The 16,411-nt window shown below is 40.6% G+C and overlaps 1 protein-coding gene across 1 annotated transcript; it reads right to left on the reverse strand.

Annotated features, from left to right (window-relative positions):
- Positions 1-1,234: 1,234 nt before the first annotated feature.
- Positions 1,235-3,582, reverse strand: htr1d (5-hydroxytryptamine (serotonin) receptor 1D, G protein-coupled). The gene has a single exon (XM_034159573.1). The coding sequence runs from the start codon at positions 2,910-2,912 to the stop codon at positions 1,752-1,754; it is 1,161 nt and encodes a 386-aa protein (XP_034015464.1). The 5' UTR covers positions 2,913-3,582; the 3' UTR covers positions 1,235-1,751.
- Positions 3,583-16,411: the final 12,829 nt, after the last annotated feature.

Raw genomic sequence — 16,411 nt, forward strand, 5'->3', positions numbered from 1 at the left:
GAAACAATTGAAAGGCCATCTCTCATATGGATGGGACACATATGGAGGACAACAGAATCCCCAAAACTGCCTTCAAGTAGAAACTAAAAGGAAAGCACACCTTGGTAAGACCTAGGAAAAGATGGAGAGAAAGCATACAGGAGCTGGAGAGACAGCATAAAAGGAGATGCTGACGAAATTCAGACTGGGCAGACTAGAGCAGGAAGGGGTCTTCCAAGACGGTGAAGCATTGAAGAGACGATGCTCTAGACTGACAGACCCTAAGGCATGGGTGGGCAACGAGGGCCAAGACAGTGCAGTCGTTCCTTTCAGGTGGATTTGCTGATGAGCTTCTTCCCTGAACATAAACACTTGATCATCAATAAAATCACCTGCTGAGGTGATTGGTGGCAAGGATAACTTGCAGCGTCTAGCCCCTTCATAGCACATGAAACAATGCATAACTTGGCCTTGCTGTAGCACTGCTACACTTCGGGGAGCTTTGGTGGCCGCTGTCTATCCTGAAAGGTACTAATCCATTAACGCACCAAAAATCCTGTTGCTTGTACTCACCTTGTCACTACCACAGTGCCAGTGCCAGTCTGGTGCACTCTGGTTTAAATGGAATGACCAATGCTTGATTCTTTATTATGGTCAGACTGCAACAGTCCAGTCCCACTTTTTTTTTCGTGCCCCATCACAAAAATCGTTCAATTTTCATGACACTTTTTTTCATTTTTAAATTTATAATCTTCCCCTTCTTCTAATTCTAACCACAGTGTAAGTGTCTACCCTCCCCTAACCACCCCCCCCCCCCCCCCCCCCCCCAGACCTCCCTCCCCGGTCACCCCACATTTCAAGCCCGTCACGAATTAATTTGTACCCCTGTCACGAAAAGCACGCCATATTTGTGCCCCCATTACAAACCCATAGATTAATGTACTTTTTGTAATGCCGCCACTGTGAGACTGGGATGACTGCAACACACCGGTGCCTAAAGAATGCTGGCCCTTTGTAACCCGGTCCCTTCTTTGCGCTGATGTTTTCTTGCCACTTAGCAATGTGCACTCATAGATTCCCCAAATGGATTTGCACCCTCTGTGTGAGTGATTTTTGATAGATATGCTAACAAAGACAATCGTGATGCTTTTTGCAATCTGTTGTGTCGTCAAGCTGATGTGCTGTATATTTGTACCTTAATCACCGCAATAAAATCCTACAGCACTCCTCTTTACACAAGCAGATACAGTACACGCCGCTTTAAGGTTTAATATACTTCATCATTTTGAGGATATCTTCTTTCTGAAGGTTGTACTTTACGTCAAAAGCATTATGTGGAAGCAGCAGATGATACAAAACACAGACGATATACATTTTATGACTTTTCTTTTCGACTGGGTGAAATCCAGCCATTGTACTTGGTCTTTCCATACATTTACACATATTCCCGTGCATTTTTAGTCTTTGCTGAAGACAGAACGATGTCTCTTTGATGCGCAACAGGCTCCAGTTCCCCTTTTCTTCAGAAGATGAGAACCATATTCCTTGGGGATGAGAACATTCTTTTGCAGCATGCATGTATATTTTATTGTCGATATCTAAAGAGCTGTGGCACAGAGCTGCATGAGAAAGGGTCAGAGAAGTGGCTAAAAATGTCTCAGTACTGGGTTTATCTGCTAGATGTTCACAAACATCATCGATAATGTCTGACGTGAAATTTCTCGCTTGTCTCCATTCTTCAAAAATGTCAATTTTATTGTGCTGGAACGTTCTCAGGAGAGCCTTCTGAATTTCATGAGTTTTTGGAAAGCCTGTTTGAACTCATCATTGAACACAGTGTAGATAATTGGATTGATGAGGGAGTTCAGGTATCCCAACCATGTGAAAATGTCAAAAAGCACGGGGTCAAACCAACACTCTTTACATATGCCTATGATGAGCGTGTCGATGAAGAACGGTAACCAGCAGATGATGAATGCACCCAGGATAATGCCCAACGTCTTGGTTGCTTTCCTTTCCCGCACTGCGCACAGTCGTTTCCTTTCCAGCACACTGTCTGCCAGCTTTACTTTCACACTATTCATGAACAGAGGCGACCCACCTCCTCCGCCTCCTGCATTCCCCGTGCCAGAGTGTAGGTGTGCTTCCTGGTTTGAGGCGGAATTAAGAGAACAGAGAGAAGAGCCTGCGGAGGTCTGGATGAGCTGCGCTGTAGTGAAGCGCTTCCCAGAATACGCTGGACTTTTAAAGATATGGGAGCGAGCAGCAACATAGATCCGTCCATAGAGGATGATAAGAAGCACTGTGGGGACGTAGAAGGCGCCAAAGGTGGAGTATAAGGTATAGGAGATCTGATCTGTATTCACCACACACTCTGTCAGCTCCTCTTGGGCTTTGGCCTGCCGCCAGAAAAGTGGAGGCATAGAAATCGATATGGAGATCACCCACACCACAGCAACCATGATTCCTGCCCGGCGCATAGTGCGGCGTTTTGAGTACTCCAGTGCATCTGTAATGGCCCAGTAGCGATCTAAAGCGATCACGCACAGGTGCAAGATGGATGCAGTGCAGAACGTGATATCAGATGATAACCAAATGTCGCAAACAATTTGCCCCAGAGACCAGGTCTTGCTCACAGTGTAGAGGATACTAACTGGCATAACTAGGATAGACACCAGCAGGTCTGTGACAGCCAATGAGCCGATCAGGAAGTTGGCAGGGGTGTGAAGCTTCCTAGTCATAAATATTGTGGCTATAACAAAGGCGTTGAAGAGCACCGTAGCCAGGGTGACAAGAGCCAAGAGCACTGACAGCGAGATCTGTAGACCCAACAGCGTGGGCTCGTCCCAGGATGCTGGAGTAGTCGTAACGTCAGGAAGCTCTGTGGTGTTGCTGCTATAGTACAAGTCCAGTGACCTGTTATCCAGAGCCATCTTGTTTCTAGTTGACCCTTGTTTGTGCAAATTTCAGGCAAGTCTCATCACTTCCCATTTGGGTAATTCAGGCGTAAGTTTGAGAGTTGGAAAACTGTGGCATGGCATTGGCAATTTGGCTTCTAAGTGTTCAAGCTGTCTTTTGGACCCTTTTCAATTGTAGATGTCGTATTGTGAATTCCAAAAATACTGATTTTTTCTCAGTGCAGTAGGCACCAGGGAGACTGATCCAAATTTGTATTCAGCGTTTGTCCTTTTCTCTGTTCCCAGTGTACGTATCTCATCTCCAGCCAGCAGAAAGCCGGCAACAGTACTTTGGGGCCAGGCCTTTCTATCTCTCGAATGCTGTAATGGGCTCTTCCTTTTCAATAAACCGAAGCAAAGAACCACATATAGGACAATGATGACCTCAGATACACAGGTTTGGTTGAAGTCTCTCTCTCTCTCTCTCTTATCTGGTCTTGCATCAAGATGAAGCCTCTAAAATCAGGTAGGACCTGAAACTACCCAGCTCTTGTGTCTTTTATGAGTTTGGAAACTGAGACTGTTGCACTAAATGGATTCACATAAAAATGAGAGGGGGAAAAAAGCCCACGATTGATCCAGGCTGCTCGTAAGTAAGTTGTCAATAACCGTTAAATTTTTTGGCACTTGTACAAAACATTGTTGGTCACTGAAATTCATCCATCAGCAGGCTTTCCGTACACTCGTTCAAATATTTAGTTCATGTTAAAATCTTATGAGTGTATGGGCTTCTTCTCTTTTTCCAGTAAACAGCAGTGTTGTCCGTAGAGATAAGAACAGCTCAGGAGGTGACTTCTGCAGTAATTTCATCCTATATGAGACAAATGGAAGAAGACAAAAAAGAAAAAATATATATTTATAGTTATTTTCAAATGTATTCACCCTTAATACATTTGCACATTAACAAACGTCTGGTTCATACATGCACATAAATGGTTTAATCTCTGAAATGTAGCAATAACATGTCATTTGTGAATCTTGTTTTACTTTTATTAGGGGGCAGAGCAGGGGCCTCATCTATAGATATCTGAGTAGAATCAGAGCTAAAAGTGTGCACGAGCACCAGTGGTGGGCACAGTTCCGCTAATCCGCTAACTGCTAATTAGCAAAGCTAACTTTTTTTGCTAGTGGATTAACTTTTCAGCTAACTTCGAAAACCATCAGCAGACTAATTAGCTTCCGGTAAATTTCAGTCTGCTAAGGTTTTTTTTTTTTTTTTTTTGCTGGCAAAGTTAATAAAGCTGAATGGTCAAAAACGTTTGTAAACCTTAAAATTATACATGTTAGTTCTTGTCTGTTACGTGTTTTGCAGCAGTCAGGCAGCTGTGAGAAGCTGAGCTCGACTCTACCCCAGCACAAGGGGCCTGGTTGCCAGGCTGCTACAAAAAAGAAGTAATTTATATTCAACATACAGTGACATGTGGCAGGAGACATCAAAAATAAAACAGTTTTCACTCATGGTTTTGATTGATATACTTACCTATTTACATTAAATGTATGATTCTCAAAAAAGTGATCGTGTGATCGTTGGTTGTTATTCACACTCCCATCCAGTAGAGGGCAGTGTTCTATGCATTTTGACTATCTTCCACTAAAGTTTTTGGCGGTTTATCGGTTTAGCGTTATAAAAGTTAACTTTTCAGTTAGTGAATTAGCAGTTATCAAAGCTAACTTACTGGTTAGCTGTGCTCACCACTGGTCACAGTCACAGTCGTAAAATTATGGTGAAATGGTTTAGCATGTGTGTGAACGTGAGGTGCCATCCCATCTTTAGCCACAAATGGATGGAGACATAAATCAAGTTAGGTCTGGCAGCATGTGCTGGTGCTGTGTGCCTCTGCATTCACCACACCACAAAGCTGCTATTCACCCTATTGTGTTTTCAAATCCTGCAAAATCTCACAAAACTTCAAAGAGGTCGCCGCGCTGCGAGATGTCAGTAACATTGAGAAATGCATTGAGACGCTCTTATCAGGCTGCACAGCATCAACATTGCAACATAAAACTCTTTGTATATTGTGCCTAAAACTCTTGTGAATATATTATCTGGGTTTTTAGCTGTTGTTAGTGTGTTTGTTTTATGCAAACATGCGAGAAGCACAGGTTTGTCCTCCGTTACTTACAATGGGAATTGCTGTGAGCTGCGATCGCTTCCTGTTCACATCATTCTGGGGGAAAGTGAAGTTTGCTCTTTAACGTCCTGATTATTGTCCTTTACAACACTCTTTGTCCAGTTTGTTCCAGAGTAATATATATATATATATATCTATCTATATATATATATATATATATATATATATATATATATATGTATGTATATAAAATATATATATATGTATGTATGTATATAAAATATCTGAAATTTGGTTTGTGTTTATTATATTTCACGCAGGTTAAATGTAGCAGACATGGATTATTTGGAATATTTGTTTTTTTCAGGGTCTCATGCAGTCTCTTATTAATGTGATGAAAAACATAAAAAATTACATTTCAGTAGTATAATGTTCATTTGCAATTGCTGTCATGTGGATTCTCTATGCTATTTTGACTACAGCGACTCTCTGGTACGCAAGGGATCATGGGATATCTCAATAGGGCAAATGGGTCCTGGACACAACATGGGCAGTAGATGTAAAAATGACAACGTTTATTTTACGCTAGCTGTGATACCAGTGTTGCACTGTGCACTGCTTTGCGTAACAAAGAACATAGGGTCTTTTGACATAGGGTTCCCCAAATCTTGACATCTTAATACAAGTCTCCAACTTAGCCTCATACCTTAAAATACATGGTGATTTGAATAATGGACTTAACAACCACATAATTTGCACTATTGTCCTAAGTTTTTACAATTACGGTCGGATGAAGTGGAGCATGTGTGCATCCTGTGTCTCACTGTCTCTAGCACATCTTAGAAACACTCTTTGTTCCAACTGCTAATCACCCAGAAACATCAAACTCTAAAACTAGCCGTGTATCTGGTTGCAGCTAGGTGGTCGATGCGCATCCCCTTGGCTTTGTTGCACATTTATGGCAAACGTACAAACCTGCTGAAGTAAATGAAGACATTTCATTAGCCCTTTTAGCCACTTATACACCATTTCACAATACAACCTTAGTGTCATGCCCACAAGAAATGTATGCATTATCCAGTGTAAAAGCTGTATGCATTACCAAATAAGTTCACCTCATTCTATGAAATGTTTTCATACTCTGACTTATGTTCTTGCCAGGCTGCTCAAAGAAATCCCAAGAACCAGAAATTATACAGAGTATAATAGAGTACACTAGAGTTTCGGGTAGTATGGGAGGACTGTGAAAACCCCTCTGCTGCAACAGAAAGCCCAGAATCTACAACGATCCAAGACCACTCAACAAAATGTTGGAACATAGGAATTTTCTACTTGCAACAATTGACAATATCCTGCCAGACTCATACAAGGCAAAAGTTTTCATGGTCTGTGACGTGAAACATGGCTTTTCACATGTGAAACTCTCAGAGGAATCAAGCTGCCTGACCACATTCACCACACCTTTTGGTAGATTCTGTTGGCTGATGGATGGCTGTGGGTATCAGTTATGCACCAGATGTTTCTCAACAGAAGTTAATGCAAGCACTAGAGGGTTTAAAAGGTACTTATGTCATAGCAGATGACATACTGACAACAGTATCAGGTGACACACTAAGGAGTACAAGAAAAGACCATAAGCTGAGACAGTTTTAACAGAGACGCAGAGAGAGCAACAGTAAGCTGAATGTGGAAAAATCCAAACTGAAGACGCAGGAGGAGCCAGAGGACATCTGCTAACAGCAAAGAAACTGAAATTGGATCCAGAAAAGGAGAGGGCCATCTTGGAAATTCTACCGACCACAGATGTAAAAGGTATCCAGAGGATGGTAGGATAAGTCAAAGTTCTCTGAACATCTGTCAGATGATTGTGAGATCTTGAGACAGCTCACACACAAAGAGAGTCTCTGGGAGTGGTCAGAAGTGCAGGAGAATACATTCAAAAGTCTAACAGACAAGCTGGCACAAGTCCGGGTTTTGAAGTACTCCAACCCAGGGAAACAGCCTATGCTGTAGTGTGATGCAAGTGAAACGGGTCTGGGGGCTGTACTGACAGAGAGAGGCAAACCAGTGGCCTATGGGAGCACAGCATGGGACTTACGAGTGTCGTCTGTGAGGCTAAACACAATTGTTGCTGCAACACGGGTAGAAAATTAGCTGCAGATGCTGATAAACACTATCCAGAAAGGGTGGCCACAGAACGAAAAAGACCTAGACTAGGCTTGTGATTGTTGCGGGGGTTTTGGGGAACAGAACTCTCAGTTGACTATGGTGATCCCACTTCACAGGTCCATGAGCTTTACCACTTGTTGTGGACTGCTGGTCACAATGATCATGGGACTTTAAAAGTATCTAAATGCTTAGTTTCATCATCTCTGTCTTGCATGTTTGGCAACTCTTTCCTGTGCTTTGTTCTTTAAATATTTTTTGTTGTTGGTAGTGTGACTAAAGCAGATGGTCACCTTTCTGAGTCTGGTTTGCTTGAGGTTTCTTCCTACAGTCATAAAAAGAAGAGGAAGTATTTGCTTACCACTGCTGCCTATATGCTTGCACTGGGGTTGGTGGGGCATAACCTTAGACCTTACCCTTGTGAAGCACCTTGGGTGACATATGTTGTGATTTGGTGCTAATAAATTAAACTGAGGTACCTTCAGAAATAATTTAGTGTTGTTCTTTCCAGGATGAGCTGCGCTCCCAAGATGGACTGGTTTTTGAAGTCTTCACTCTGGGAAGACACTGGAGAACAAGAGAATGTGTCCATTGGAAAGGAATGAATGAACACATAAAGACATTTATTCCAAAATTTGAAACTTGTGGTCCATAGTAAACAGAGAGTCTACAGCCACATGAGGTTACAAACAGGCCATGGGCCAAAGTAGGCCCAGACCTATTCAGTTACGAGAACAGAGATTACTTGGAAATTGTAGACTACCAGTCTCACTTTTGGGAAACTGATGACCTTCCAGATATGAGATCCAACACAGTAAGTAAGTTAAAGGCCCACTTTGCAATTCTGGATATTGTAATTTCGGACAACGGGCCCAGTACACATCCATGGAGTCCCATAATTTCAGCCAGAAATGGGAATTTGCACACATAACTTCCTCACCAGGGTACCCACAATGTAATAGGATAGCAGAGTCAGCTGTCAACAGCCAACCGAGGAGAACAAGACCTTTACTTAGACATATTACACCACCAAAATATGGCAACACAGTCTGATGACAAGTTCAGCAATTTCAATTTCAATTTATTTTCATTTATATAGCCCCAAATCACAACAAGGTTGCCTCAGCACAAAGGTTTTTTTAATACAACACAAACTCTTCTACCTATCGAAGATAGCCTTTTGGGAACCTTAGGCGATGAAATTGAATAGTTCTGACCAGGGCTCTGAACCAGAATTTTTTCCCAACTGTTTTGTTCTGAACACAAACAGTATTTTAACGTTTCTGGTTTTGGGTTCCACCCCAAAACTGATGTTCCTCAACTGGTTAAAACACAAAAATATCATTCCCAAACTAGTTAATAGCATTCCATGTCAGCTGTGGGACACCAAAAACACTGTATCTGTCAGACCTGTACGTGGCACTGTAACTCTTGGCACAAAAAATGGGGAAAAACACAATAGAGCATACTGCAGCACGCAGCAGAAGCTGGAACTTTTCAAAATGGGACACTGAGTAAAATAAAGCCTTTTAAGAGAAAGAGGGTCCTTGCTCATCACCTGAAAAAGACTTATTGCAAATTTAAAGCAAAGCAGTGTTGTTCTTGTATTTTTAAAAGACACAGAACTGATAACAGTTAAGATGTGAAAACCACTGACAAAACACTGGGAAATGATGACATAAGACAACAGTTGTGCAGAATTCATTCTCACATTAAGTTGATTTGAATCTATCCAAACCTTTGCATATTCTATGTTCAATTCAGACAGGAGTGCATACCTTTGACCTTCTTTGGATACATTAACTGCCTTATTAACTGCCAGATAACATCTTTCTTATTATTTTTTATTTATTTATTCTATTTTTTGTGACCACAGTCAAATCCGGAAGCATGCACTGGCGCCTGTATTGATGCATCAATCACACCACGTAACCACTCTCAGCCTTGCAGAGAAGCCTGTGCAAACCCACTGCTGTCCATTGATTGGCTTAGCAGCAAAAGCTACAGTTCTGACACGATCATAACCATAACAATAACCCCTAACCATAACAAAGCTGCACTATTTATGTACGTTATTAATATGGCCATGTATGAATAGTCACTTCCCAAAGGCATTCACACACTGAGTAAATATGAAGTCTTAATCTGACCTGTTATGTCATTTCAGTTGGATTCATCGTCACAGCCTGACGAGGAGATGTTCTTGTTTTGGAAGACAATGTATGGGATATACTTTAATTGCTTATCATGGACATTACTGAAGAAAAGCAGCGTTTTTAACCCTCAAACGATCAAGCTATTTTAGCGACTAATATGACAGAGTGGGGTTATTTATGCCCCCAATGACTTTATATTGGAATACTTCTAGATAAATGACTGTTTTAGGGTTCTTCATATTTATTTCAGTCTCTAATATATTTGTCCATCATCCTTTTCATCCTCACTCTGGGCATCAAGAATCAGTCTCAATGCTTGTGCAGCTGCAAATCTTGCTGTTCTAGGTCTCTTGGCCATGCTTCCTTGCAAAACAAACTAGTCAAGTTGGTGACCAGCAGTGTGGTATTAATAGATCAGTAAGATAAGTTAAGAAGTCTGAATTCCTGAAAGATTTTGTGTGTGATGAGTGAAAGATAATAAAAAAAATGTATGTTTTCTCCTACTCTTTGTAGATTTATTCAACATGTATGGAGCAGCAATGTTTCAGTTAGTACTGTATATGTAAACTGTTCATAGTATTTAGGACAAACAGTAGTTCAGTCTGACTGCTATGATTTTACACATATTCTTGCATTTGGAAAGCTAATGTCAAATCAGGTGTCTTTGGGTTAAAAGAAAACATAAAACAATGTACATTAGAAGAAAGGGTTGTATTGTGAAGTGGGGAAAAAGGGAAGAAAGATGTAAGGATGGGATTGTTTGGAATGTTGTTGCTGGCAGAGATAGAAAAAGCGGGCGGGGGGGGGGGGGGGTACTGGGAGATGCAGTGGAGAAGCAGACATTCTCTATAACTTGTGAGTTAACACAATAAAGCAGCCCTGTAAGCAAGGCTAAGAAGACAAAACAAGCTGAAACAGCAACTGTCTGAACCAGAAAACTGCATTGTTTGCTGTCAGTTCATTTCAGCAACTGCTCAATATTTATTTATTTATTTATTTTATAAATGTAAAGAAAATGGTCATTTCTCTCCCAAATCTAACTTCCTCTGTGGACCCAAGGTGGTTCCATTGTGTGGTGGATCTGGCAACACGTGACTCCCACCAACCTTATTATATATTTAATTAGCACTGCTCCCACCACCACCACCCCAAGCTATGAAGGCAAATTATGACGTTGAAAGTATATATTGACTGTCCAATCACAACAGACAAATCAAATACATTTCAAAAAATGCTAGAGTGAATGTCAAATAATGCCTTTGATCATAGATTATTAAATATGGTCTTGCATTTGTTGTTGTTATTACGCATTATCTATATATTAAGAGTCAAATGGCCTATGTGTACATGCGGGTGTGAGTGCAGGCGTGTGTGTGTGTGTGTATGGCTTTGATCACGGAGAAACTGGGGAGAGCTGACATTTGCCGTTTGGTTTGCTTATGTACTATGGGTCAAAGATGAACGGAGCAAAAACGAAAATTTGATAGGACAAATATGTTTGGAGAAATTAGGGGTATTAGCTAACAACGGTGAACAATGGACGCTGATAATGAAATTCTGGACTCACATTCCAGCAGGGGGCAGTAAATCAATGATTTATTAAAAGCAAAGTGGCGTGTGTCTACGTGTATGCGTGCGTACGTATGTGGCACCTTGGGATTTAGTAAATTCAATGAAAGTGCATAATAGAATTGCAAATACATTAAAAATACATGGATTACACAAGAAAGAGAAAACACTTATTTCCATTGTGGTCCATTTAAAAATCAAAAATAGAAGTAATAACAAAATAAAATAATAATAATAATAATAATAATAATAATAATAATAATAATAATAATAATAGTGTGTATATGATAACAAGAACCTAAACAATTTTTAAATACATTAAGACATGAAATTGACATTAAAAATAAGTAATTAACAGGAAATAAAAGGGTTTAGTAGTTTCTCAAAAAACTGTTGAGGCTAAGGTTCTAAAAACATTCTGGACTCACACACCATTCCAACTCATTATAGAAATTTTGCAAATTTATTACCACCCTTGAAAAATGTCAGCTACCTATTTTATAAGCACTACCCAATCTAGACTCTGTGGATCCCCACGGGCAGCGCACTAGTTATTATTATTATTATTATTATTATTACGTATTATCATTATATTATTATAAATCAAGGGAGAGAGATGTGCTCAGCATATGTGTTATGTCCAATTCATTTCTGTTGCTCAAAGAGAGAAATGAAAAAGATTTATTCGTAAATTGTCTTCACACACCAGTGAGCTTTCATATGATTTTTGAAAATGGTTAACAAAGCTCCTCAAAAAAGGCGGCTGTGTTTACTACTGTAATTACAAATGCTTGTCTTTAAACACTTAATGCCTCATCCTGATGACATCTTACAAGTGTTAAGAGGGAATAAGAAGTTGCTGCATTAACTTGTGATGTATTGACAGCCGGGCCTCTAACAGATTATTACCTATGTTAATGAAGATGGGCGGAGGTTATGTTTTCACCCGTTTGTTTGTTTGTTTGTCTGCTTGCGAACAGCCTGTAACCCACAATTTTCATATATCATTATGAAATTGTTACAGAGAATTTACATCCTAACAGGCAAGAACTAATTCCGTTTTTGAAGGTCGCTGAAGGAATTAAAAAAAAATCATAACTGTCAAATAAGATCCAATTTCTTTCATATTTGAAAGCCTTATGTAGGATGGTGTCTTCTATCGAATAACAAAAGTTTGATCGGGATCTGATCCAAATGATAGATTCTGTGGCCATTTACATGTAACACTGAAAACCCCATTTCATATGAAAGACATGCGGACGGGTCCGCGCGTCGGGATGCAGCCGACGCGATGCTCCGCCACAGGAAAAACACCTCTGTTGAAAGCCTTAAGGACAAGTTGGAACATGTCCTGCTGTTAAACAATTTCTCATATACTCACTCCACTGAAAGCCATCAAAAGCCGCCTGGATTTTACAAATGGTTATCAACACGGAGGTGTTTTTCCTGTGCCGCCGCACCGCGTCGGCTGCGTCCCGACGCGCGGACCCGTCCGCACGTCTTTCATTGAAAAAATCTCCTTTAACAGTGGAATATCCGGATAAAATGCTGAAACCGACTTCTGAAACTTCTCTGTTCTCTCACGACGTCCTGGATCAATACAGCCTGAAATGTGGAGGTTTTCAGCTTGAACAGGCTGATGACGGCGGCTGAGAGCGCTGCACGACGTCTCGCACCGTGGGAAGTCCTTAAAGCGACAGAATCACCTCAAAATCTCTCATCAGCCGTTAAAATTTTCACTGAAAACCAGCTTAATTTTTCGAACCGTGTCCACTTCGATGTGTCTCACAGGTTTAGAAAAAATTTTGATCAAACAAAGCGCCAGTCTCTCAGCAACTTCTCAGACAAAGGAATTCCGACGAGGGGCTGGACGACTCCTCCCACAAGGAGTGCTGACAGGCGAATGACGTCACCGACAGGCGTGGAAAAACTCACGCATGCGCACGAGGGTTCAAGCATGTCTGACGTAAAAACATATGAATGAAATCCATATAGTTTTTGAAAAAAATAAAAAGGACCGTTGCTTTATTGACAGACCTCGTATATTTTACATTATATCTCAATCAAACGTGCCCCAATCACTCTCATATTTGAAGGTGGGGTGCAGACTGGCACTCACTATCGCCTGAGAAAGTTTGAACTGGATTAGATCCAGATTGTGGATTTTGTGGACATTTGAATTTAATATTGAAAAGCCCATTTAGCAGGGGTGGTGGTTAATGCGCTTGGTTTCAGTGCAGAAGGTTCCGGGTTCAAATACCACCCCTGCCACATTTCTCCATGTAATGTGGAGTTGCGTCAGGAAGGGTATCCGGCGTAAAACCTGTGCCAATTCAACATGCAGATCCACCTTGGATTTGCTGTGCTGACCCCGAGTGCAAACAAGGGAGCAGCCGAAGGGACTTACTCACTTACTATTGAAAAGCCCATTTGGTGTACATTTTGCATTATATCTCAATCAAAAGTGGATCAATCACTCTCATTTGTGACAATGAGGTATAAACTGGTACCCTGAAGGATTAGACTAAGTTTGATCCACATCTGATCCATATTGTGGATTTAGCAGATATTTCATTTTAACATTGAAAAGCCCTTTTGATATATATTTTGTATTATATTTTAGATTATGAAAAGCAACTTCCATCAGGAGTTTTAACCTTGAAAATATTTTTCCAAGGTAGAAACCTGTGGAACTGTACACTAATTTTCAAATATGAGAGTGACTGGGGCACTTTTGATTGAGAAATAATTTAAAATATACATTAAATGGGGTTTTAAGCGTGAAATTTAAATGGCCACAAAATCTGTAATCTGGATCAGATCCGGATCAAACTTTATCAGGCGACAATGAGTTCCAGTCTGCACATCACTTTCAAATATGAGAGTGATTGGGGCACGGTTGATTGAGATATAATTAGGGAATAACTCTGTTGTGTCTGATGATTTGCGAACGTTCATGCTGGATTTTACAGTCACAAATTGAGTTTTAACAGTAAAAAGGAGTAACATGTCACCGGTAAAATGGATATTTGCAACTGTAATCCAGCATTAACGTTCAAAAATCATCAGACAGAAGGGGATTATTCCCGTTCTAATCCAATTCCAACGTTTGCACGGTTTATTTTTCTGTAAGCAGTTCAGTCGGCGAATCGTTGTGAAAGGGTGTGGTCGACTTGTCAAACCTTACCGTCGCAACAGGGTCTTCGTGCCAAACCGGAAATTCTGCGAGCAGACCCACAGATTTCTCCATCTTGTCAACTGCATTGAGTTAAATCCACGGTAAATCCATCAATCAATCCAGTTAAATCCATTAAATCCATGCATTTCGGGATCGTCGTTGCTACACTTGTTTCTGTCCCTGTGCCACTGTTGACACCTGAGCAGCAACGCGTAACACATCAAATGTGAAACGGTTTTAATATTTTGCCACTGTCCACACAATATTTTATGGTCTGAAATCTCACATGATTAATCAATCACCTTTGCGGAAAAATGTAATTGGATTGGAATGTAAAATATACATTAAATGGTGTTTTCAATGTTAAATTTACATGGCCACAAAATCTGGAATCCAGCTCAGACATGGATCAAACTTCATCAGGCGATAGTGAGTGCCGGTCTGCACCTCACTTTCAAATAAGAGTGATTGGGACACGTTTGATTGAGATATAATGTAAAATATACATTAAATTGGGTTTCAATGGCCACAAAATGTGTAATCTGGATCAGAATCAGATCAAACTTTGTCAATCGATACAGGATACCATTCTACTTAGCACTAGTTATGCATTTTTATAAATTAAAAAAAAAAAAAAAATCAATGTTAAAGGATAGGGATTTTTCCAATTTTCCAAGATTTTTCATGACTTTGACCTATGACCTTTAAAAAGGAATCAGTTCTTGCCTATCAGAATATGAATCCTCTGTAAAAATTTCATAACGATATATGAAAAACTGTGGACTCCAGGCTGTTCACAAACAAACAAACATGGATGAAAACATAACCTTTGCCCAACTTCATTGGCAGAGGTCAAAAAGTAGTCATATTATAACCTGAAGAGATCAAGACTTTCACCCACTTTTTGAAAAGTGTCTCATGAAGTCTAGAGGGGGAGCAGTAAATCTGAAGGTGAGGCACCCTGTCAATCAATTTATCAACTGCTGCACTTTAGACATTACACGGGATATTAAACATTAAACATCCAATATATAATCAGATTTGTTGAATTCTTATTATTTTTGCAAGTCACAGCACATGCAACAGTGCCCTTTTTGACCACCATTTCTGCAGACGTTCAGGAGTTTAACATAAACCCAGCATGTAAATATCATTCTGAATATCTCACATTATAGCAAAAGGACAAATCTTAAGATCCAAAGCATTAAAAGATCTGCTTCAGCTCTGCTCCAAAACCAGACTGCACCATGACATTCAAAGAGGGTAGTCAACTGCTGGCTGTGCTCCGTCAAAGGCTCACATGCTGTATGAGAGCGATGAAAAGGGCACTGAATACTGATGCTACCCACCAGGCCAAACGATGTGCTTAACAACATCCACACAAACACGAACGCTCCTCGACTGACAGAACTCAGATACAACGTGAATGTGCTGCTCAAGCGGAATAGCTGATGAGATGAAAATTCTAGTGTACGTGTGATTGTATGCAACAACCCGTTGATTTGTCACAAACCTTGTGCACCGTAATTTTGATAATTTGCAGTACAGTGTGTCGTTATCCATCACTTGCAAGAGGCACTTCCGATGTCAACGTTAACATTAGCGTGGATTGTACAGACGGTGGCCGGAGTAGACGCCCAATGAATTCTTTTTTCACAAATGAAACCCATTGCAGAATTTCTAGATAATAATAATAATAATGTAGGAAAACTGTGAATCATTTGCTGGAATTGCACCTGTGATTTGGTCACGACTTGTGTACACAGTAAACATATAGTAATGACTCATCCACTTCCAGGATTCTGATATTGACAATATTCCAAAATGCTCAACAGGCTTGGGCATATCGCTATCATCCAAAAAGTGGTGCAAATAATTGTAAAACTATATGATCAATTTAAAAGCAGTGGAGGGCAGCACTGTAGCTTAGTGGTTAGCACTGTTGCCTCACAGCGAGAAGGTCGTGGGTTCAATTCCTGTGGCCTTTCTGTGTGGAGTTTGCATGTTCCTCTGGGTGCTCCAGTTTCCTCCCACATCCAAAGACATGCGGGTTAGGTGGATTGGAATCTTTAAAATTGTCCGTAGGTGTGTGTGTCTGTGTTTGTTTGTCTATTTGTGGCTCTGCGACAGACTGCCATCCTGTCCTGGGTGTACCCCGCCTCGTGCTCTATGTCTGCTGGGATAGGCTCCAGCCCCCCACGACCCTTAATTGGACTAAGCGGTAGAAGATGAATGAATGAATGAAAAAAGCAGTGGAAGTTGGTGATCATTATCAGTATCATCATCAACATCATCATATACGAGGTCTGTCAATAAAGTAACGGTCCTTTTTAT

Source organism: Thalassophryne amazonica, chromosome 19, assembly GCF_902500255.1.
Source record: "Thalassophryne amazonica chromosome 19, fThaAma1.1, whole genome shotgun sequence".
NCBI classification, from domain to species: domain Eukaryota; kingdom Metazoa; phylum Chordata; class Actinopteri; order Batrachoidiformes; family Batrachoididae; genus Thalassophryne; species Thalassophryne amazonica.

Bases quoted from the DNA above. Each gene is read 5' to 3' on its own strand.
- htr1d (XM_034159573.1), bottom strand. From the start codon at position 2,912: ATGGCTCTGGATAACAGGTCACTGGACTTGTACTATAGCAGCAACACC.